Raw genomic sequence first — 22,478 nt, forward strand, 5'->3', positions numbered from 1 at the left:
GGAACAGCAGGGCAGCGGTAGGCTGTCCGGCTGGTGGGAGCAGGCAGCAGCAGGTTGGCCCCACCACTGGGAATTGGCGGGCGGGGGGAGGTGGTGGGCCGGCTTTCCGCCACAATTTATTGTGGCTGTGGATGATGGTAGTTCAGCAACCTCTGGAATACCACTGGTTGGGAACCACTGGGTTACATGATGTCTTCACTGTTTATAGGAAGTAAACAATCACTTTTTAAAAAAATGTTGCCGAAGTAACAGCCAATCAGAGCTGTAAATAGAGCAGAACACCACAAACAAGGTAAGTTGGGGTGGGGGGAGGCACATTAAGGAAACCCCCCCATCTTATTTTTCATGTCAAAATGTGTACATGGATAAGAATAAGGCACAGCAATATTTCATATGGTTTCCAATGAAATTGTAAGCAATTATAAGCAAATTAGGCTCATATTGAAAAGTCATGTGACAGCTAGAAAACTGGTGTTATGTGACAACTCACAGAAATGTGCCTGTGAAAACCCCAGTAGCTACATTCAGAAAATTTCGGTGGATTCCATGGTACAGATATGAAAACTGCAAAAGATTATGCAAAACACACCTTGTGGGCATAAAACTGGGAACTGATTGGATACATGTGAGAGATATTATTGTATTTACCTGAATCCAAAACTAGGTTTCTTTCCAAAAAGATTTATAACAGAAATCAGGATGTTGTCTTAAATTCAGAATCCTGCTCGTTTTGAGTAAATGCAAGTATAACCTGTATTCAACTTCTTCTTCTAAGGGGGTCGTCTTAAATTTAGAGTCATCTTCAATTCGGGTAAATGTGGTATTGGCCAATATCCTAACCAGGGGTGTCAGGGAGACTCCCAGTGGCCCAGGGACAACGTTGTTTTGGGGGCTCCTCGCACACCCCAGCGCTGAAGCCACACCCCCTACTTTCCAGCCCCGCCACCACACTTCCCCCTCTATTTACCTCTGGCGGTGGCGGGTGGTCAGGCTTCTCAGCAGGCCAGCTTCTCTCCGGTCAGTGCATGGGCCTGCCCATTTCCTGGCTGGTGCGCCGGCTTCTCTTGCACCTGCGCACGGGCCTCCCCATTGTGTAGGGAGAGCGTCACGTGCCGGCCAGGGAGGGGAGAAGGCCCGTGCACTGCCGCCACCACCACCACCAACAATGGGAAATAGCAGTGGGTGGGGCAGCGGCACAGTGTACACTGGGGTGGGGCGGTGGGGCCCTTGTAGGCACCTTGACCCTCAAGGCCCAGGGACATTTGCACTCTCTTGTCCAATGGATCCTAACGCTGCACTTAGACAAGGATGTTGTGCTAGCACAGGAGTAGGCACCCTTTGGCACTTCAGCTGCTGTCGAACTATGACTCCCATCATCCCCAGCCACAATTTGTTGGTCCCTGGGAGTCATAGTTCAGCAACCGCTGGAGTGCCAAAGCGTGCCTGCTTCTGTCCTAGTGCAAAGCTGGTGCACCAGCTAAGTCTGGAGCTTCCATTCCAGACTTGATTTGTGCTAGTGCAAACAGGTGCACAACATATGGTATGCCTCTTATGTTTTAAAGGGAACTTTTGCACATGAGTGCAGTTTCAAAAATCCAACTCTTTTAGTGCAGTAACATGATCTTCTTGGGCTAGTGCAACTTTGTTGTGCAAGTGCACCGTTAGGATATTGGTCATTATCTTGAATCAGCAAGACCACGGGCCAGTTTAGACAATACTGACCCAGCCATCACATAGAGGAGGCCTCTAAGGGGAGGAGAGAAGAAACAGGCTGGGAAGTTGCCGCCATCCAACTCTCATGTTCCGGGAGAGGTGTTCCCTCTCTCTCTCCTAACTGCCACCACAAAGCAACCAGGGACCATTTTGCTCGGAGAGGGGGAGTAATAAGTGAGCCTAAAGAGTGGCGCTTTCGAGATTAGAACCTGCAATGGGATCACGTTGTACTGCGGGAGTGTGCTTCCACACTTCCTACGTTGTGACACCGCAGTCCCGACGCGGACAGCAGGGTGCCGTTCACATTTCCAATGCCTTGTTTCGAATTTAATCACTGCAGTATAGAGCTAGGACATCATATATCCGGTGTAAGGAAGTTGCTGGGTTTGGGGGTTGCTAGTTTACGCGAGACTGCTCCCCCTGCTGTTTACATTTCAAATGCGACTTACTTGAATGGAGGTATTTTGCAGCTGTTGAGCAGCTAGTCTGGAAAGCGCCCATGTAAAGATCTGAACATGTGGCTTGATGTATTGTTCTTTATTGAAGCTCTTATGAATGAATGAGGGGAGCAAAAACACACCTGCCCTCCCCATATTTGGCACATTGCCCCTGCCTCCACTGTCCATACAGAGATGGTCCATATGAATTCCAGCGTAAGTATATGAAACATTACAAGCAAAAGCCAAAAGTGTAGGCAAAATCCTACACGCACTGGCCAAAAGCATATAGAACCCTGGGTAGCAACTAGTTTTTTGAACTGGACTGAATTTGAATTGGGCACACCCCTGTTTTCCAGTGGAGGCAGAGGTGCTGAGGACGGAGTTTCTAGCATGGAGCAGTGGCTTCTTCTCATCGCTGCTGCTTCACTAGCTCCAGTAGCTGTATCGCTTTCTCTCACACACATTGTTCTCCTGCACCTTCCACCAACAGGCTTGTGCATTTTGTCTCTTGCAAAGCACAGCACACAAGTCTGCTGGTGGAAAGAGCGAGAGAGAGTCTGATCCAGCTACTGAAGTACTGTAGGTGAAGCAGCAGTGACGAGGGGAGGCCACCACTCCATGCTAGAAGTGCTGTCCTCACCACTTTTGTCTCCATTGCTGAACTGTAATGTAAAACAGTGATGCACCCAGAAGCTAAGGAAGCCAGGTGATAAGGAAGAGGGAGGCACCAGCAAAGGAGGCAAAGTTGGCATCTGTGTCCGGGGACAGGGGCAGGACACAAAGGAAGGGAAACACAAAGGGAGGATGGGGGGTAGGCAGATGTGGTAATGCCCATGGGGGGTGGGGTGCCTGGCACAAGACTTGTCTGAGGCCATTGCCTCAACTTGCCTCATGGTGGAGCTGCCCTGGTCCTCAGGGACTTTCCTTCTGCGTGAGCTGAGAAACAAGCAAATGGCTCTTTAAACCCTTCCTCCCCAGCATGACCAGTAACAGAGACTTCAGCAGAACCTTCCCATTTTGCAGCTTAGCAACTCTGAGGCACAAGCAAAGGGCTCTTTCATCTTTCTCCTCCACCTACGTAAACAGCAGCAGCAGCAACTTTGCCAAATAGGTGCATCAGGTGAGCCTCTGTTGTTTTCCTGAGGGGTTCAAGAGCCTTTTGTAACTTGATTTAAGCTGGAATGAATCAGTGAGCAGAGCTAATGCTGCTGGGCTTTCAGCCCAATTCAAAATTTGACCTTGTTTAAAAAAAAAACAAGTTACTATCCAGGGGTCTAGATTTACTCCATTTCCTCAAAATATAGAAATAGACCAATCATCTGAGGCATGCAGATGTGCTAAGTCCAGAGCGGGGGGCTGGTCTATCCACCGACCCCAATTGGTAGAGCAGCTCTCCACGGGAAAAAGTGCCATTTTGAGGCCCATTTCCCCCAGAAAAATAGGCCTCAAAATGGCACTCGAATCACCTGTATCGATTCAGGTTGAATCGGGGTGGTTCTTGACCCTGAATCGGGATCTCTATTCTGAGGGTGGTTCAATTCTGGGGTCAAATTTGCGATCACCCCCCCCACACACACACACACACACACCTTGACCCGAATCAACTCAAGTGTGAATCGAATTGCACACCCCTAGCCATTTCCCACTGCAGTGACCTCTGCATAGTTCTGTACTTTTCTCTGTGCTGGAAGGGCGCTTTTGGAAAAATGGAGCCCTCACTTAAGAGCCGTATGGGGAAAGTGCTGGGAAGGCCTACACTTCCCAGCACCGCATGTATCTCTTTCAAGATGGCACAGGGGATCAAGAGGGCTCCATTTTCTTTCAAGAAGCCTCACTGGCACTTGGCAAAGCGCAGCAGTGCATGGTGGGAATAGTTACCACTGCATGGTACTGTGGGACTATGCAGAGAGTATTCAGCTCCATCCGAAGCTTTTCAGAAGCTTAATCAACAATTAGCCAGGGAGCTGCACTTAGGGGTGATGAGGGCTGCTGCTGGTCCCTAGGCCAGTGAAGAACACGGCCCTGAAACTTCTTTTCTGCCCTAGAACATTCGGGATACAGAACAATACATTTCAAATTACATGCCCACAGTAATGCATCTGCAGTCAAAATTATGTGAATTGACACACATCCCTTACCTCCCTGCTTTCTATATTACAGACAGAATTGCAGTTGGGAGATGTTCTGCTTGCAAAATAACACAATTCCATTCGATGCTTTTTAAAAAACAAATAGTTCCCTGGTTATCAATCACGGCTCCTGTCTTGTGTTTTATATTATAACTCTTAGCACCCGTAATGATGCAGCTGTTTTTCTTTCATTACCTAGAGCCCTCTTATAATGAAGGAAATGGAGGTACCTGGATTATGTATGCAGCACCAGTTTGTATAGCAGGAGGGAAAAGAAGAGGAGGCTGAGAAGTAATGAAAGTGCAAAGTACTTATAAGGCTGTGCTTCTTTCCAAAGTGGCTCTCAGCTTTGAAGCAACTGACTGTGCTCTCTAGATTTCATTTTAATTTTCATGCACTTCCCTGGGAGAAAGAAGCTGCCAGCATTATTCAACAAATACCACGTGTACATTTTAATAGCCACCCAGCCCTATAAAGCTAGAAGCAACTTTTCTAATAATGCATCATTAACATCTGAGCGACATCGCTTAAGTATATTCTGATAAACAGCTCTTGCAGTAAGGGAGACCAAGCGGAAGGCTTGGAAATCCACCTTGATTCCTGCCCTTCTCCAAAAGGTCATTTGCAGTCTCAGGGTACTCTTAAATCTACCATTCAAATGTCAGATTGCAGCACATCCCCTGCCCCTTTAACACGGAGGAGAGCAGGTCCATTCCTGCTCCTCTGCCGCTTGCCGCTACTCTGCACATGTGCAGCAGCCATGTGCGTGCCAGCGTTGCACGGGGGCATCTGAGGGAGAGTGCCACTAGCATGCCAAGATAGCTGGGGCGGGGGGCGCCATGATTAATGGCAGTGAATGATGAAGGAGCAGGTCCTCCATGTTGAAGGGGCATGGGATGCGCTGCGATTCGGCTTTCCAATCATGTTTCATGCACATCCCTGGCCCAAATGACCTCTGTGACACAGAACACGGCGCTTCACCAGCTGAGGGCCAGTGCACCCGCTGCAGCCTCTCCTCCTGGTCAGAGATAATCTGGCCCAAGTCATCCATGCTCCAGTAACCTCCAGGATTTACTACCATAATGTTTTGTACATGGGCTTGCCTCTGAAGCGGGGGCGTAGCTAGGGGAGAGGGGGCCCTTGTTCATCCCTCTCTCGGGCGGCCCCCCTGAGTGAGAGAGATAGTGAAGAAAATAGGGAGGGATGGAGCTGGAGAGCCCTCAGGAGCTGGGGGCCCGTGTTCTTTGAACCCTTTCGCTCAATTATAGCTATGCCCCTGCTCTGAAGGTTTCCCAAATCTACAACTGTATGAGGTAACTGAGAGAATGAACTTAGCTTTGCCTGTTCCTTTCGGATCATCTAAAAATGCAGTTGTTCTGTGTCTAATTTCACAGATTTCTCAATAGCCTCAGCTTTGAAGCAACAACTGTGCCCTCTAGGTTTCATTTTAATTTCCATCCGCTTTCCTGGAAGAAAGAAGCTGACTGTATTATTCAAAAAGCACCATGCATACATCTTAAGCGCTGTCCTGCCCTAAAAAGCTAGGAACAACGTTTCTAATAGTGCATAGGAATAGGAATGGGTTGGAAGTGCACGACTGGTTGGAAATGTTGAGCTGGGTCACAACTGGATGAGTGGTCGACAGACATAGTGGAGCTTCTGGACAAGGAAGAAGCTGCATGGGAATGATGGAAGTACTCTTGAAACTACATTTACACATTCCATAGCAGTCATGGAGCGGCCCTGCCTTTGCAAATAGGGCTGGTAGGATGTAGAGTGGCTCAGAAGCTCGCTGTGTAGTGTGGGAGCCAGGCTCTTCTGCATGCATAGCATGGATACTAGTGAGCAATCTCACCTCTTCACCGCAAAAAGAAGATGGGGTATATACTGCATGTCTGAATTGCCATCTGTACACATAAAGCATCTCTAAGCTTCTAACTGCCATGTCAGGGAGAAGTTAGGCTACATCCCTTCTGCCTGGCATGCTAGCTTTCTGCAGGCAGGGAGTTTTTGAAACAGGATCATCCTCCGTCTGCATTCTGAAGTGGTACACTCCCACAAGGAGGTTCCCGCCTCCCCTGAACGTATATATTGCTTCTAGACAAGATGATGGTCTTGGCTTCTAAACAAGATGTAGTAATTAGGGATGTGCCCGAACCGATTCAGCACCTCATTAGGGAAGCACCGAATTGGTCCAGGCACAAGCATTTGAAATGGTGCGGCAGGGCAGGGATTGGTTCTTTTAAAAAAAACAGGTAAGCAGGACCTTAACTGATCCTCCGTCACCCCACAGCTTTTCTGGGTGCAGCACAAGTTCAGGGACATATTTAGTCCTCAGGGACATATTTAGCACAAAACAGCACAAAGTGCTTCAAAGCAAAGGGAAGATTAACAAAATTAACCCCCCCTACACACACACACACACACACACACACATATTTAGGAGATCAAATAAGAATTCCAGTCCCATTAAGTTCTGTTTTCTTTTCCTTTTATTTCCAACTTGAGGATATTAAAAGGGAGAACCCATATCATTTTATTTTATTTTATTTTATTTTATTTTATTTTATTTTATTTGGAGGGAGGGAGGGAACAACATTATTTGCAAGCTGAAACCTTGTATGGCAATTTTAAAAACCCTGGGAGAACTGCAACAGCCAAGTTGTAAACCTGTGAAAATATTGTATGAGTTATATTAATGGAAAGCTTGACACTCTTCACTTCACCCTGGCAGCCTGTAAGGATGTTATTTATTACAAAGGAGAACTACAAAGAAGAGAATTAATGATGTAATCCATGTCTTTATTAACCTTCACTACAGGGCCCCACATAGCTATTACTATCATTACTTTGTCAACACAAAACTAATTTCGCTTCCCAGCACATTTAGGTTTCTTTTCCACTTCCCTGGAAATGAAGAAATGATTTGCTGTGGGAAATCAAATGAGCATGAACCCCAAAAAGAAAAGGCAACTGCAAACTTATACTGTACCATATATTATTTTTCATCTAGGGGTTTCACCAGATGGACAGGGACCGTAGCTCAGTGGTGGAGTGCCTGGTGTCTCCAGCTATGGTGGGAGAAAGACCACTTTTTGAACTACCAGAGAGCCACTGCTAGTCGATGTATCGTAGACAATACTGACCTCAGTGGACAAAGGGTCTGATTCATTGGCTAACATGCAGAGTAAGGACGTGCCAACAGAGTGGGAGAAGCGCCCTTGCTGCTGCAGTGTGGCTTTAACTGAGCTCTGGTGCTCTTGCAAGTTGCAGGGTTGAATTTTGCTTACCTCCCCTTCCCCTGGAAGCACTCTGTGCAATGTGGAAGTATACCCCTGAGGGTTGTACAGCCCTCGGGGATATATTTATATATAGCACAAAATGCTTCCTGGCAAAGGGGAGATCGACAAAATTCACTGATGCTAGTCTCAGAAGCACCAACACTTTCTCCTGCAGCACCAACATTTCCTTAATCTGTATGTCTGCTAATAGAAGGTAGCGCCATATGTTCATTGAGCCTGCCAAGGGTTCCTGTACCTCTAAGAAATCAATTGAAGAGTCATACCCTCAGTGATGTAGCACTGAGACCTTGGGTTAGGGCGGTATAAAAATGTGCTAAATAAATAATAAACATTGGCAGCAGCCTGTGGATAGACTTTTTGACACCCTCTCCACCACTGCCCCACCATAGCCCCCATCTAGCCACCACTGGCCTCCATGACCACCCACCCACCTGCCACTGGCCTCTGTGGTCCCCACTCAGCCCCACTGTTGCCACCAGCTTGCCTCCCTTTGCTGGCAGTGATATAATTACGCTACAGAGCAGTCAGCAAATGGAGGTAAACTGGCAATGGTATGCAGGACAGTGGGGGCCTATAGCGGGTGAGCGTGACCCACTTTGTGGCCCATGTGCAGAACACACATTCAGACAATTGTGGGTCGTCCCTTGTATATCCAGTATCTCACAAAGAACAGCAGCAGCTGTGGCAGCAGGTATACCTAATGGGTTGGGGAAGGGACACAGGCAGGATGCAACTTTGCTGCCACTGCTTTTGAGGGGATTCAAGCCACACCAACCACACATGGGTTCACTTGATACCATCAAGAGCACAGGAAATTCTGAAGGCAGAAAGCTTAAAGAAGAGGGCAATATCATCTACCTATCAATCTGCTTTTATTATAGTGAGCCATTATTAAGGACCGTTATGGCTGAAAAGTGGCATATAAGAATTATTTATTTATTTATTTATTTATTTATTTATTTATTTTTACATTTCTATACCGCCTTTCGTTAAAAGAAAACCCCAAGGCGGTTTAATAATAATAATAAAATACTAGCTGGCCCAAGCGCAGAGCATCTGCACCTCTGGTTCGCCCCCCTCCTCCCCCCTAATTCTCGGCCCTCCCTCATCCCTCTTGGCTTCCCCCCCTTCTCAGCCCCCATCCCTCATTCTCAGCCCTCCCCCCCAGCTCTTCCCCATTCTCGGCCTATTTCAGCCGCCGCTTCCCCCATTGCTGCCGCTCCCCCCCACCGCCGCTTCCCCATACCTCTGCTTCCCTGCCTCCCCTGCCACCACTTCCCCACCTCCCCCGGCACCACTTCCCCGCCTTCCCCCACTGCCGCCGCTTTCCCAGCTTCCCAGCCACCACTTTCCCCAGCACCACTTTAGGCCATCTGGCCATCCATTTGCTTGTCCGTTCGCTTTCCCCACGCAGCTCACTTGCAAACTCTCGTGAGAGCTGCCACTCACGGGATTAGCAACGGGTATGAGAATTTAAGAGAATTATATACAGAGACAGACAAAAACAGGGGCATGCTTGTAATAACATCTCTGTTTTCATACCAAGGATCAGTATCCAGAATCACAACCCTTACATTTGTGGAAGGCTCAATTTTTATTTCCAGTATTCATTAACACTGAAATCATCTGTCCTGCACAGGACTAAAAACCAAGGAAATGTATGCATTACTATCAGCTATCAGCAGTTTAAAATCAGCCTCATTGCTGTTTGGAATTGCAAGTCATCTATATACATGGCACCTTCAAATTCATGTATATGCATTTACACATATGTGCATTACTAGGGTTGCCAGATTTCAGGTTTTCAGTCTGCAACACAGATGGTGGATGAAGTACACACACACACACATATACAGAGTCAAGGATTTAACTTCTAGAGATCCTGGAAAGAGAGCCAACCCCTGAAAAATGACCACCCTGGTAGCAATTCACATGAACACGATTTCCACAAAGAATTCTCAAAAGCAAAAAATAGGGACAAAATCAGGACAATGGTTTATGAGGAATTGCAGCTAGAGGGATGTACAATTATTTGGCTGGTTATTCTGATTTGGTGTTATTTGATCCAAATAGCTCACCAAATACTGGATTGAATAGTAAAGACTTGGAATTTTTTTAAAAGAATTGTAGGATTCGAATATATTCGGAGTTATTTGGAGCCTATTCTGATATTCGGAGATATTCCGATATTCCCCTCCTTCCCTCTCTCCTGCAAACAATGTATTCTTTAAAACTGACAGGGAAAGTTTCATATATGAAAACAATGAGAGGCTGAGAGAGTCCTTTGAAATCAACACATGAAGCTCAGCAGTGACTTTGCTCTGTTCCTCTGTTCTCTTTCAATCAGAGTACTTTGCAGGAGGGGCGTAGGAGGAATATATCATGCTGTGTTCACTCTGTCTCCCTGTCTCCTGTGAGCTGCCTAGCTGTTGTAGACATGATGCCTTTAGAAGGGGCTAACAGCCCTGCTGTTTTCATCCCATTCCCCCTGCAAGCAAACTAATTATAACACTTCCAAAAACTTTGACAAAAAATTTAAAAGGCTTTTCTGAACAGAATCCCCTGCACCTATTTGCCTGATATGTTGCAGACACAATGCCCTCAGAATAGGCCAACATCCTATGCAATTGTCATCCCCTTGGTGAATAACCATAATGAATTATACGGGGGTTTTTTCTTTTAAAAAATACCCTTATTTTTTAGGAAATCCCTGCACCTGTTTACTTGAAAGATGGTAGCCTTCCTGCTCACTTAATAGGCTACCAGCCCTGTTATTTTCATCCCATTCTTCAAGGAAATTGAGATATTATAAGCATTTTAGTAATAAATGTGAAGTTGAAGACAGCCTACTTTGTGAGAATAAAGAGGGGAGGTGTCAGACAAAAGGGGTGATATATAAAATGGTATGCTTGGAGGGCATGCAGTTTTATATTGGCGAAACTGGTTGATGCCTGATAAAAAGATATAAGGAACATCTGGCAGACATACAGCATAGAAACAGAACAAAACCATGGGCAGTTCATGTTAAAGAACATCAAAGCAAAGTCGTGAATACAAAGATATTCACCTTGGCTGTGGAGACAGATGTGAGGAAACAAAAAATCAGAGAAGCCATATATATAGAACAGCTGCACCCAGCTATAAATGTTAAAGAGGAAATCAATGAAATTCATTGGGTTTTGAGTGTACAAACTTTATCATACTTTTGTGTTCTTTTCCCTCCTTCTACGGTCCCCCCCACTGTATGTGATATTGGGAGCTGCACAGGATTGGTTGATTGCCTTCAGTTCTTTAGCTGAATCATGGTGTGGAGTTGTATTTGTTGTTGTAAACCGCCCAGAGACATAAGTTTTGGGCGGAATAAAAATGTGTAAATATAAACAAACAAACAAACAAACTCAGCCACCTTTGTATAGCACTGAGGATGATGTCTTACACCGAAACGTCTGCTATTTTGTTACATCATTTTTAAGTTTTTAAACTTTTGAATGTTTTTAAACTTTTAGCTTTTATTGCGCATTAAAGAAGGTCATTGAAAAGGCTTTGCAGTGTGGAAATGCGTATTTCACCACCCTTATATTGTCTTATTCAAAGCATCTTAGTGTTTTTCCCCATTATATCCTATGGACGAATATTCAGATGACCGAATATTTGGATCCAAATGCAAAGGGCAAGCCAAATGCCAAATCAAATACTTATCTATTCTCACAGGCCTAGCAACTAGAGAATATGGACTGTTTCTGCTAATGAGGGCAGGAGCAGAGTCACTATGGAGCGAACAAATGTGTTCAAAGAACCCGGGCCGCCGCCACTCTGGGGCCATGCTTCACGCCCCGGACATCCCCCCCCCCCCGCATCTGACTTCAGATGTGGGGTGTGTGGTTTAGCTCCCAAACGGGGTTGTGTGGCCAGCACGGCATTTGTGTGTGGCCAGCACTAAATTGGTCAGCACTGCATTTGCTGCTCCTGGCCAGGCTGCAAACACAGTGCTGGCTGGATTTAGCTCCCAAACGGGGCCATGCAGCCCTGTCTGGGAGCTAAACCATCCCTCCCTCCCCCCGCATCTGACGACAGGCACAGGGGGCATGGCTAACTGCTCCCTGCATCTGAGGTCAGATGCTGATGCAGGGGGTGAGGCTGGGGGCCATGGCTTTCAAAGACTCAGACATGAGTCTCTCCCAGTCCTACCTGGAGATGCAGGGAGTGGACGTGGGACCTTCTGCATGAAAATCAGATGCTCTACCACTGAACTTCGGCCCCATACCATGAGCTATGACTACTATAACTACATAGATTAATTATGTGCTGTGTGAAAAAAGTACTTCCTTTTTTTGGTCCTAAGATTCCCAGCCTTCAGTTTCAAAGGGTGACACATGGTTTTCGTTTTGTGAGAGAGGGAGAAAAAATTCTCTCTGTCCTCTCTCTCTACTCCTCTAGGTTTTATAGTTTTTAATTTTATACACCTCTATCATGTCTCCCCGCAGTCATCTTTTTTCTAAACTAAAAAGCCCCAGATGGTGTAGCTTTGCCTCATAAGGAAGGTGCTCCAGGCCCCTAATCGTCTTGGTTGCCTTCTTCTGCACCTTTTCCAGTTCTACAACGTTCTTCTTATGATACGGTTTGACCAGAACTGTACACAGTACTCCACTCCTTATTTATTTATTATTTGTGTAAACCGCCCTGAGCCATTTTTGGAAGGGCGGTATAGAAATTGAATGAATGAATGAATGAATGAATGAATATAATGTGGCCACTCCATAGATACGTATAAGGGCATTATAATATTAGCATTTTTATTTTCAATCCCCTTCCTAATGATCCCTAGGATGGAATTTACCTTTCTCACAGCTGCCATGCACTGAGTCGACACTTTCAATGAAACACCACAACCCCAAGATCTCTCTCCTGGTCAGTCACCGACAGTTCAGACCTGACCAGTCTATAAAGTTGGGCTTTCTTCAGCCCCTCTTCTGATGTTCTTATGGGCAAAGTAGAATGCAATGACAGGCATTGGTTCTGGAGACACCTACCCAACTTCCTTTGGCCTATCCTTTCTTTTATTAAAAAAAATAATTATGTGAGTTTCCAAATAAAACCCTGAATGCTTTCATTTGCTAGTGCATATGCATAGCCAACACGTTCAGAGAACAATGCTATGTAGCTGTAGAAGCTCAAAAATGGCTTTCTATGTCACTTTCATGACCAAGCAAACCAAGAATGTAGCCATCATTCTTACCATTGAAGTTTTATCTGTGGAATGATTCTCAGAAGACTGGTTCCCCTTATCCTGGTCTTTGCATGTTACCCATCTGTCTGGCTCATTTGAAGCTGCTGTCTAGAGATGAGGAAAGGAAATGCTCAGATAAAGCAAATATTCATGAAAACAATATTCACTGTAACGTTTTGAATCTTTCTGCCTTTACCAGATGCTGAACTGACTCAGTCACCCATCTCTCTCAGATAGAACCATTGTTTAACAAAGGCTGGGAGAATTCACATATCAGCAGGTATCCATCCTGAACTGAGCTGATTTCTCAGCAATTAGTCCAACTCTAAGAGGCTGTTTTTGACTATTCTCAGAGTATCAGCAGACTACCACACAGAATTTTGCCAACAGAAATAAGAAATTTAAATAGATTCTGAGGTGAAGAATCATTTTATTACTTTTATTTGCATAATTCCTCATCAGCATTCATTCATTTATTACAGTCCATGACCAGCAAGCAATTACAATAATCAACAGGCAACATAACTTAAAATACTCTGATACGAAATAATAATGAATAATACTAAACTGCCAATCCACCATCAGAACACATGTACCTTACGTAACATAAGAGTTAATCATTTGTTTCCTGATGTTACAAGCAGTGGCGCAAAACTGGCCACACAAAGGGTAATCTCACCATCAGAGTCAGAAAGGAGAAAATTTACATTAAAATGATCTGGCCTGCCTGGATAGTGTAACAAAATTGGACCAATAGGAAGAGAACATATATCTCTATAAAATACACAATAGAATAATACATGCTGCACTGACTCAATCATGCCTGAGCAGCAGGGGCAGAGACATTGGGAATATGGTATACAGCGGAATCAACCCTCCAAAACAGACGAAGGTAACACATTTAAAATGGGCCAAACCTTAGTTTTAGCCAAAGGTAATACATTTAAAATGGGCCTAACCTTCCATGGTGGAACAGAGGAAAAGTAAGTTTGTATAAGTAATTAGCTGGCAATAACGTTTGTCTAGGATTTCCTACAACCACACAGTGTGTAGTTTGTGCTCTCTCCTTTTGAAGTGCAATATCCCAAAGGTGCTGATGAATTGATTATTTGACCTTAAGAAGGCCTATATGAGACAGGTCATAACGGGAAGCAGGAGGCCATAACAGCGAAGTTTCTTCTCCACCACATTTTTCCATCTAGAGGAAAAGCTGCCCATTAAGGTGAGGGTAGCCAGACCAGAATGGTCATAATTCCTCCTCCCTCCCTTTAGAGGAAGGATCATAATCACTGTCAATTAATTGCTTTCTATCCCAACCTTCAACCAGGGTATTCAGGGGACCTTACAGTAAAGTTCGTGTTAATATTGTTGAATATGGTGGTAGTAGTAGTAGTAGTAGTAGATATAGTTGTATATTGCTTTTCAGGCCAAGGCTTTTCAAAGCATGCATATAACTAAAGAAAACTATACAAGTAAATATATAACATATATACTATTTTTAAAAACCCGAAAATGACCAAGTTTCTGGCTACAACTGCTTCTGCTCCATAAAGCTGCAACAGATCCAGTGTAAATAACCTTCAGGATAAAAAAATAAACCTACAACCAAAAATCCCCAAAGCAGACTAAAAACAACAAATTAAAACAGCAGATTATAACCAACAGCAACACGATCTCTCAGGACTCTATTCCAAATCTGGGTACCATGGCCGAAAAGTCCCTGTCCCAGACAGCAGGGGAAGGAGGGTCTCCAAAGTGGATCGGCGTTCTTGGGCAGGCTCATTCGAGGGGAAACAAATCATGAAATATTGAGACTACAAGTCATTTAGGGCTTTGATGGTTAGAATAGCACCTTGAATTGAGTCCAGAAGCAAATAAGTTAACAACTGAAGCTGATGGAAGATCAGTGTGATGTGCTCTGATGGAGCAGTTCCTGTCAAAACTCTAGTAGCCACATTCTAGACCAACTGAGGCTTCTGGCCTGCCCCACAAAAGGTGCATTAGAATAATCTAACCTAGGTATGACAGTAGCATGAATGACCAAGTCTGATCGCCCATATTCACACAACCATATGTGCAAACATCTTCATAAAGCTCTTGCATTACATCTTGCATTATGTGCCGAGGGGTGGGAATATGAGCCCCTTCCTCCATCGGTGGGGCAGTCAAATTAAGAGTTGGCTTCACACATCATGTTTAATGTCAGGCTGAAGCTGGATACCCATGAATGCAAGCATGTCTGACTTCTGGCCACTGTACAAGGGTGAAGCCAACACTGGTCATGTTGTGCATGTGTGCATGACAGGTCTATCAATGGCTACAAGTCCGATAACTATAGGCCACCTCCAGCCTCAGCAAGGTGCCTCTAAATACCAGTGGGCTTCTCAGAGGCATCTGGTGGGTCACTATGGGAAACAGGATGCTGGACTAGATAAGTCATGGGGCTGACCCTGCAGGGCTGTTCTTATGTTCTCATGTGCACACCCACAGACATTGGCATGTTCCACCTAAATTTGGGTTCCAGACTCAACAAGAACTTATGTTGGTTTCAGAGGTTGGGTCTGGAGCTGAACGTCAGGCAGAACATGCTGAGATTGGCAGGTTTGTATGACACAATGAATGTCAGCTTCACCCTTGCATGACCAGAGGTCAGGCTTGTGTTCATTCTTGGGGGTCCAGCTTCAGCCTGACATTAAATATGATGTGTGAAGTTGCCCTGAACTGAATTGACCTGTAGATCTTTATCAAGCAGTGCTGAACTGTAGTGCTATGAGAACTAGAGACCACTAACAAATGATCCTCAATATGCAGACCAAACTACGATTCCCAAGATTCTTTGTCTGCCATAGCAAACTGTGGAGCAAACTGGTATGGTTTTTTTAAAAAATCACATTCAAACTTATAAAAAAATTATTCCAAGCTGCAACGAACTTAAAACCCTTACACAACAGCACATTACAGAGCATCCCTCAATATACCGACTGACTGCATTTAGATTACATTTAGTATGTATGTATTTATTTAAAATGTATAATCTGTCTTTCCCCACCAAAGGGTACACAAAGCAGCAACCATAAAATAATGAATGCCAATAAAACGATCTCATAATTAAAAAAAAACACACAATGTAAAACTAGCAAAAACAAACAATAAATTGTATGCCATCTGTGGTTGCCATCTGACTCTCCCCCGCCGCCAAGTCAATCAGAGTGCTAGGTAGTGGGGCCATTAAAAATGTGCATATTTTTAATGGCGCAACATGATTTCACACATCTCTGGAAAACATTTTGCTCTTTGATAGCATGATGCAGAAGCGATGCTCTTTGGTAAAACGGCATATCTTGGTGACAACAGGAATCTGTCAATGAATCTGTTATCCTGATAATCAAAGTCTCCTAGGATTACATAGTGCTGGAAGATGTTGACTTTTATTAAATTAACTGCTTTGAAAATGCACATTATATAAATCATTACAGCTTTTAAAGAGCTAGAGGGGAAAGAGCAAAATACATAACCACATACGCCTGAGTCACTAATTTCACAGTATATCAATGTAAATTAATTAATTTAGCAGATGTACAACAACCACAGAGCCTCCCAAGATAAACAGAAGAATGCAGGAGAAGATACACATACTAGAAAACAGTGAGTCACAAGCCTGTGTATAAGGTTACGGGCTGGAAACAATCAATGGGAAGAAGAATATGTGCAATTTGAGTACAGTTCACTGTCCATATTGTTACACATTTCCCATTTCCCTGAGAGGTGAGAAATTCCAAGGGTAACGTGGCTCAGATTTTTGTTTCCTTTAGGGAGGAGATTACTCAAGGCTTATGCAATTTTTGTACAATTTGGTTTATTCACAAATATACAAATAGAGCATAGGGGCAAGAGCATAGAGCATAGAGGCAAATAGAGCATAGAGGCAAGCAGCATGTACATTCCTATCAGGCAGTATTTCCACGACCATGCCTTAGAAGGGATGGAGCCACAGCACTGTGGTAGAGCATCTGCTTTTCATGTAGAAGGTCTCAGGTTCAATCCCTGGCAGTATCTCCAGGTAGGGCTGGGAAAGACTGCCGCCTGAAACCTCGGAGAGGCCACTGCCAGTCAGTAGCTAACATTCTGCACAGTAGAACATCTGTGTTCTACTGAACCCACTGGGGCTGCTGTGCAATGTGAAAGGCAGCCCTGATGGTGTTGCATGACAGGGCAACCGCAGAATGACTTTTAAAAGAGCTGCCCGCCAGCTCACATTTGCATGTAATGTGTCTGTCTCATATATCAGTTTCACCTTTTAATTTGAATTACTGAAATCAATGAACTTTTGCACGATATTCTAATTTTCCGAGTTTCACGTGTATTATAGCTAGTATCTGGAATGTGCAAAGTATGTCAGTAAAGGAATCAGAATGTTTGGACATATAATATCAACTTGAAAATTTGGTTATGGCTACAGCCATTGAAAAAGTGGTAACATGCCTGACTCCGTTACCCTTGGAATTGCTCTTTGTACTGGAAGGTCCTTTTAGAAAACAATCATATCTATCTATCTATCTCCCTCCCTCCCCCTCCTCTTTCCAGCCTGCTTGCCTTCCTGTCTGTTTTAAGCTACATTTCTTTTTCATTTCTTCACACACACAAACACACACACCTTAAATCAGCACTTCCCCTTAGCTTGGGGGAGTCACCCTTTCAAAATGCTGATGGCTATCACTCAAGAGAGATCTCCAGCTATCTCCCAACCATTAGCTCACATTTAGGAAACATCAACTGGTCATCAGCATCGATTGATCAATCGACTGAGCAAAGAGGCACCTTTTAAAAGTGGTGATTCTCTTTATTGAGCAGGGGGAGAACAACTGGCCCTATTCACTCCCAGCATAGCATTCCTCCAGTGGCTGTTGCTGGTGCCTGTTTTATGTTTCTTTTGTAGACTGTGAGCCCTTTGGGGACAGGGATCCCCATTTATTATTTATTTATTTATGTAAACTGCTTTGGAAACTTTGGATGAAATGAAGTATATAAATATCCATGTTCATATTCATCCTGGACTTTTAACCAGGAATCTGCCTAACAAAATTTAGGTCAAAATTTCAGCAGTCATTACAATACGAAGCTGATCTGATATGAACAAGTGCGTCTAGAGAAAAGGAGATGTCAAATAGGAAAGATGACAATGGGTGGGGCCAGTCACATCAATAGCGTAGCCAGGTTGTCTGGTAAAGGGAACCAGTCCTTTTCAAAGTTTTCTAGGAATGAAAACCAACCTGGTTGCTTTAAAATTACTTCTGATAATGTCCTCATGTTGAACAATCAGGGAACCAGGGGCACAGCAAACACAGGAACATAGAAACATAGGAAGCTGCCTTATACTGAGTCAAGTATCAGGCCATCTAGTTTAGTATGGTCCACACTGATTGGCAGCAGCTATCTGAGGTTTCAGGTAGGAGTCTCTCCCAGCTCTACCTGGAGATGCCAGGACTGAACCAGGGATCTTCTGCATGAAAGCATGCAGATTCTCTTCCACTGAACTACAGCCCCGTTCCTTAAGGGGAATATTTTACAGCAGACGTTGTCTAGCAGTCACTCATCCAAATGCAATCCAAGTGGACCCTACAAAGCAAAGGGGACAATATATGCTCACTACCACATGACCTTCCAAAGCAGAATGTGTGCAAGGGGTTGTAAGTATTTCTCATACAAAAGTGTATCTCATACATACACTTTTGCAAAATTGTCAACTTTTGCAATAACTGAAAAAATAGAACAAAATAGACCCAGAGACATGCCCCATGGAGGCCCCCAGAAAGCTGTGGATATTTCCCCATTTAGCTCTCAGCACTGAACAGATTGTTCTGTAACATACACCCCTATTCCAAAAACAGGATTTAAAATGAAGAAGGCATAATTGACAAGTGAGTTGTTCCTCAAAGCACTCAAGTCCCACTGAAGAGGATGGGGCTTGTGCCAGCAGAGATCTAGGGGAATGAAAGCAACAGGGAAACTGTTGGGTGAATGGGTGTTTAGTGGGAAATGGGTGTTTAGTGGAACAAACATTTGTTGGAACAAATGAGTGTTCAGTGCAACAAATAAAATCTGAATGCATCCCTAGGCCTGTGGTGTCAAACATCAGGATCTGAGATCCTTTGGGGACAACAATATGGTCTACATCAACCACTTTCAGTGCACTCAGTTCAACAATGTTCAGGGCCTAGAACTGCGTTGCCACCTTCAGGGGAGGAGCTATAATTGGGCAGATACATCTGAAGGACACGTGACACCCTGCCTCTGTGGCCACCTCAGTCGCCTCCCCTCCCTTGCTGGCAAGCTGTCCAGTCACTCCTGCTGCTATGCTCGTTTTTGCCGCCATCTGCCGCACGCCTGCCAGTTTTCAAGGTCCCCCTCTAACAGAGCAAAGTGGCACCTTTTAAAAGTGGAGATTCTCTTTCTATTGCAGGGGGAGAGCAATTGGCCTTATCCATCCCCAGCACAGTGTCCCTCCGGTGGCTGTTGCTGGTGTCTATCTTTATGTTTCCGCCTTGTTTTTAATGAAAGGCAGTATATAAATGTAAGAATAAATAAATAGCAATAAATAAATGTTTTATTTTAAAATTGTGAGCCCTTTGGGGACAGGGAGCTGCCGTATGTATGTATGTATGTATGTCTATGTCAACTGCTTTGGAAACTTTTGTTAAAAACCGGTATATAAATAGTCATTGTCGTTGTCGTTTCTCCTCCATCCCCAGCACTCAGCACATTCCTCCTGCAGCCTGTTGCTGCTTCCCAGCTGCTTGGAGTTTGGACCCTAACCAGGCTGGGAAAGAGGGTGCCTGTGCACCCTGTGTTATCAGGATATATACACACTCTTTATTCCCAGCTGTCTTGGGGGCAGAGCCAGCTGGTGCACAGCATGTGAGCAGTAGGAGCAGGCCGTTGCTGTGGGGGAGGATGCCGACACTGCCGACACGCCCACTGGGAGAAGGAGCCAGAGAAGGGAGCACACCAACACCACCACAGGAGGGCTGCCCGTGAAAACACAGGCCACCTATGGCTCGCTACGCCCCTGGGCCCACCCTGCAACTTGGACATCATTCCTTGGACACCTATTCAAGTGGGAGGAAAGGCAGACCCAGCTCCTCACTCCTATCTGCCCGCTGCTTGGTCTTGCCTGTCCCTCTCTGCGTGCTGCGCAATTAGTTCTGCTTTGTACAGCATGTGGCGGAGGCAGATCGAGGGACAAGAGGGGTGAAGGCAGAAGCTGCCGCAGCTATCTTGTCCCTTCCTCTAGCAGGAGATGCAGGACCAAACTAGTTGTGACATAGGAAAGCTGTAATTAGGATCTCCAGCCATTTTAGTCTTACCCATTGTGGCTGGGGATGATTGGCGTTATAGTCCAACCCAAGGTTGGTAAACCCTGGCTTACAAAAAAAACCCCACCCTCTCTATACTAAAGTATAGGCAGAAGCCACTCATGGGGTCCCAGAATGGGACCCTAGCACAGAAGGTATTCTGCATCATTTTTGCCACCAACTGCCCCTGCTCCCACACGTTGCTATGAGCCCCAATAGTAGCACTGAAACCAAAGGCATCTTGCAGCTTTGAAGGGATTTTCATCAGGAAAATGGCACAAAGGTAAAGACTTAAACACTCCCTGCCTCCATGCCAGGGTCCCATTCTAGATCAGGCTCTTGTTACTTGAAAGTAAACCCCAACATGCACTGAATGTCACATCTGGTTTGTGACATTAACGCACAATGAAATACACAAACGCACAATGAAAACACACGTAATGTCACATCTGGTTTGGTTCCTCATCAGGAAGACAATGTTCTTAAGTGCTGACTTGCCATTGGCTGTCACAGCATTATCAGCTCTTTTTCCTAATCACTTAGATTTATGGTGTTGATTGGCAGGTACTGCCGAGTGGAGTGTAGTGTGAAATTCCTTATAATCTCTGACCTAGCCAAAGCCTATTTTCATGCCAGAGTTCCCTTGCTCCATTCTCTTGCTTGCTCTCTCCCCCGCCCCCTTCTAGTCCTTCCTTTTTTCTGTGTTACCCTTTTTGCATTCGTGCAAAAGCCCAGCACAGGAAGAATTGATGCGGGCCCCAGGACCATAATATCAAAAACTCTGGGCCAAACAAGACCTCCTATTATTTATTTATTTATTTATTTGATCTATATACTGCCCTTCCAAAAATGGCTCAATTATCAATTAAAATCAAAACTAAATTAAACAAAGCTTTTTCAATGACCTTCTTTAATGCGTTTCTTTAACGCAATAAATAAGTTCATTGAAAAAAGCTTTGCTTTTTTGTGAATTTCATTGCCTTTATACAGTCTTATTATAAATTAAACAATTAAAATCATTTAAACATTAAAATCACTAACATTAAGATCATTTAAAACCAACATTAAAAATTTAAAACCATAAATCTAATTAAAAGCCTGGGTGAATAAATGTGTCTTAAGTGCCTTTTTAAAGGTTGCCAGAGATGGGGAGACTCTTATTTCAACAAGTAGCACATTCCAAAGACCATTATTAACTACGGACGGGACATTCTGCCTGTAAGCTTTCTCCTCAATGCCTATTAGCAGCTTGAGGTGATAATTTGAATTTGGGGTTACGGTGTGTGGGGAGGATGTTCTAGATTGAGCCAGGATCTCTGCTTAGGCAGGGACCCAAGAAGGATGCAGATCTCTGACAACACAGATGGGAAAGCGATCAGGATCACGGCTAGCTCCAAGCAGGAACCCATGAGAACTAGGCCTAGTAGAAACATAAGAAGAACGTTGCTCCAGCAACTAGTTGGAGTAGACTGCTGCTTTATATGGCTGCTGCCCAGACAGAATGAATTAGCCATACCCGTTCCCTTAGGAAGGCTCTGTTGCTTAAAGGGGCCTTGCCGGATTTTCTAAGCACTGGCTTGGGCAGCATTGGGGGACTACTACTAGAGCTAGAAGGTCCTCTGGTTACTCCTCCAAGTCAGAAGATGAAGGTGGGACAGTGACTTCAGGACATAATGGAGGCGTTGGTTGGGTTCCCCTCAGTGTTCTGGTGTTTGCTTCTTGTGATAAGTGAGTTCAATGTGATGTCTTGCTAATATGGCTATTAATGGTGAGTTTGTCTTTGAATCAGTGTGAAACCCTTAATATTAAGGCCCACGGGGAGTTTCTTGCTCTCTTTCTCTCATTTTAACTGTCTTTCTGAAAGACTAGAATATATTCCAAGCAGTGACACAGTTTACTCTGCATATCCTTTAATTATTTACAGAGTATCTGGGAAAAGTCAAATTCTCCATTGATTTATGTAATGTAATTATGTAATGAACTTATGTAATGGTGATTACATTAGAATTAGAGAATTAGAGAATTAGACAGGCACTTCTGTTTAGTTTTCCAAGTACATCTCCACATAGTATTTGGGTATTTCATGAGCCCCCACATACTGAAATTTGTAGTTTTCCAGCATTTTTTTGGTCTGGCTAAGTCCACTGCTAAATAGTTTTTGAAATATTAAAAGATTAACGAGCTTGACTTGTATTTTTCAGCTGATATTATGGTAAAGTTATCTGAAAGATGGGTGTCAGATGCTTGGACAGGGGGCGCAATTTCAGTGTTTGCCCTAGGCGCTATTTTCCCTAGATACGCCAGTGCAGAGTAGA

At 44.4% G+C, this 22,478-nt stretch overlaps 1 protein-coding gene across 15 annotated transcripts in view; it reads right to left on the bottom strand.

The window, feature by feature from the left end:
• DLG2 (discs large MAGUK scaffold protein 2) overlaps window positions 1–22,478 on the bottom strand; it is a 1,429,269-nt gene that overhangs the window by 1,197,287 nt on the left and 209,504 nt on the right. For all 15 annotated transcript variants that reach the window (XR_008318273.1, XR_008318272.1, XM_053304274.1 and 12 more), the window contains exon 5: window positions 12,821–12,919. Coding sequence is in view for 13 of the 15 variants with exons in the window: in XM_053304274.1 (XP_053160249.1) it covers window positions 12,821–12,919 (99 nt within the window). In the remaining 2 variants the exon portion in view is untranslated. The remainder of the gene's footprint in view (window positions 1–12,820; window positions 12,920–22,478) is intronic.

This window comes from Hemicordylus capensis, chromosome 3, assembly GCF_027244095.1.
Source record: "Hemicordylus capensis ecotype Gifberg chromosome 3, rHemCap1.1.pri, whole genome shotgun sequence".
In the NCBI taxonomy this organism is placed as follows: domain Eukaryota; kingdom Metazoa; phylum Chordata; class Lepidosauria; order Squamata; family Cordylidae; genus Hemicordylus; species Hemicordylus capensis.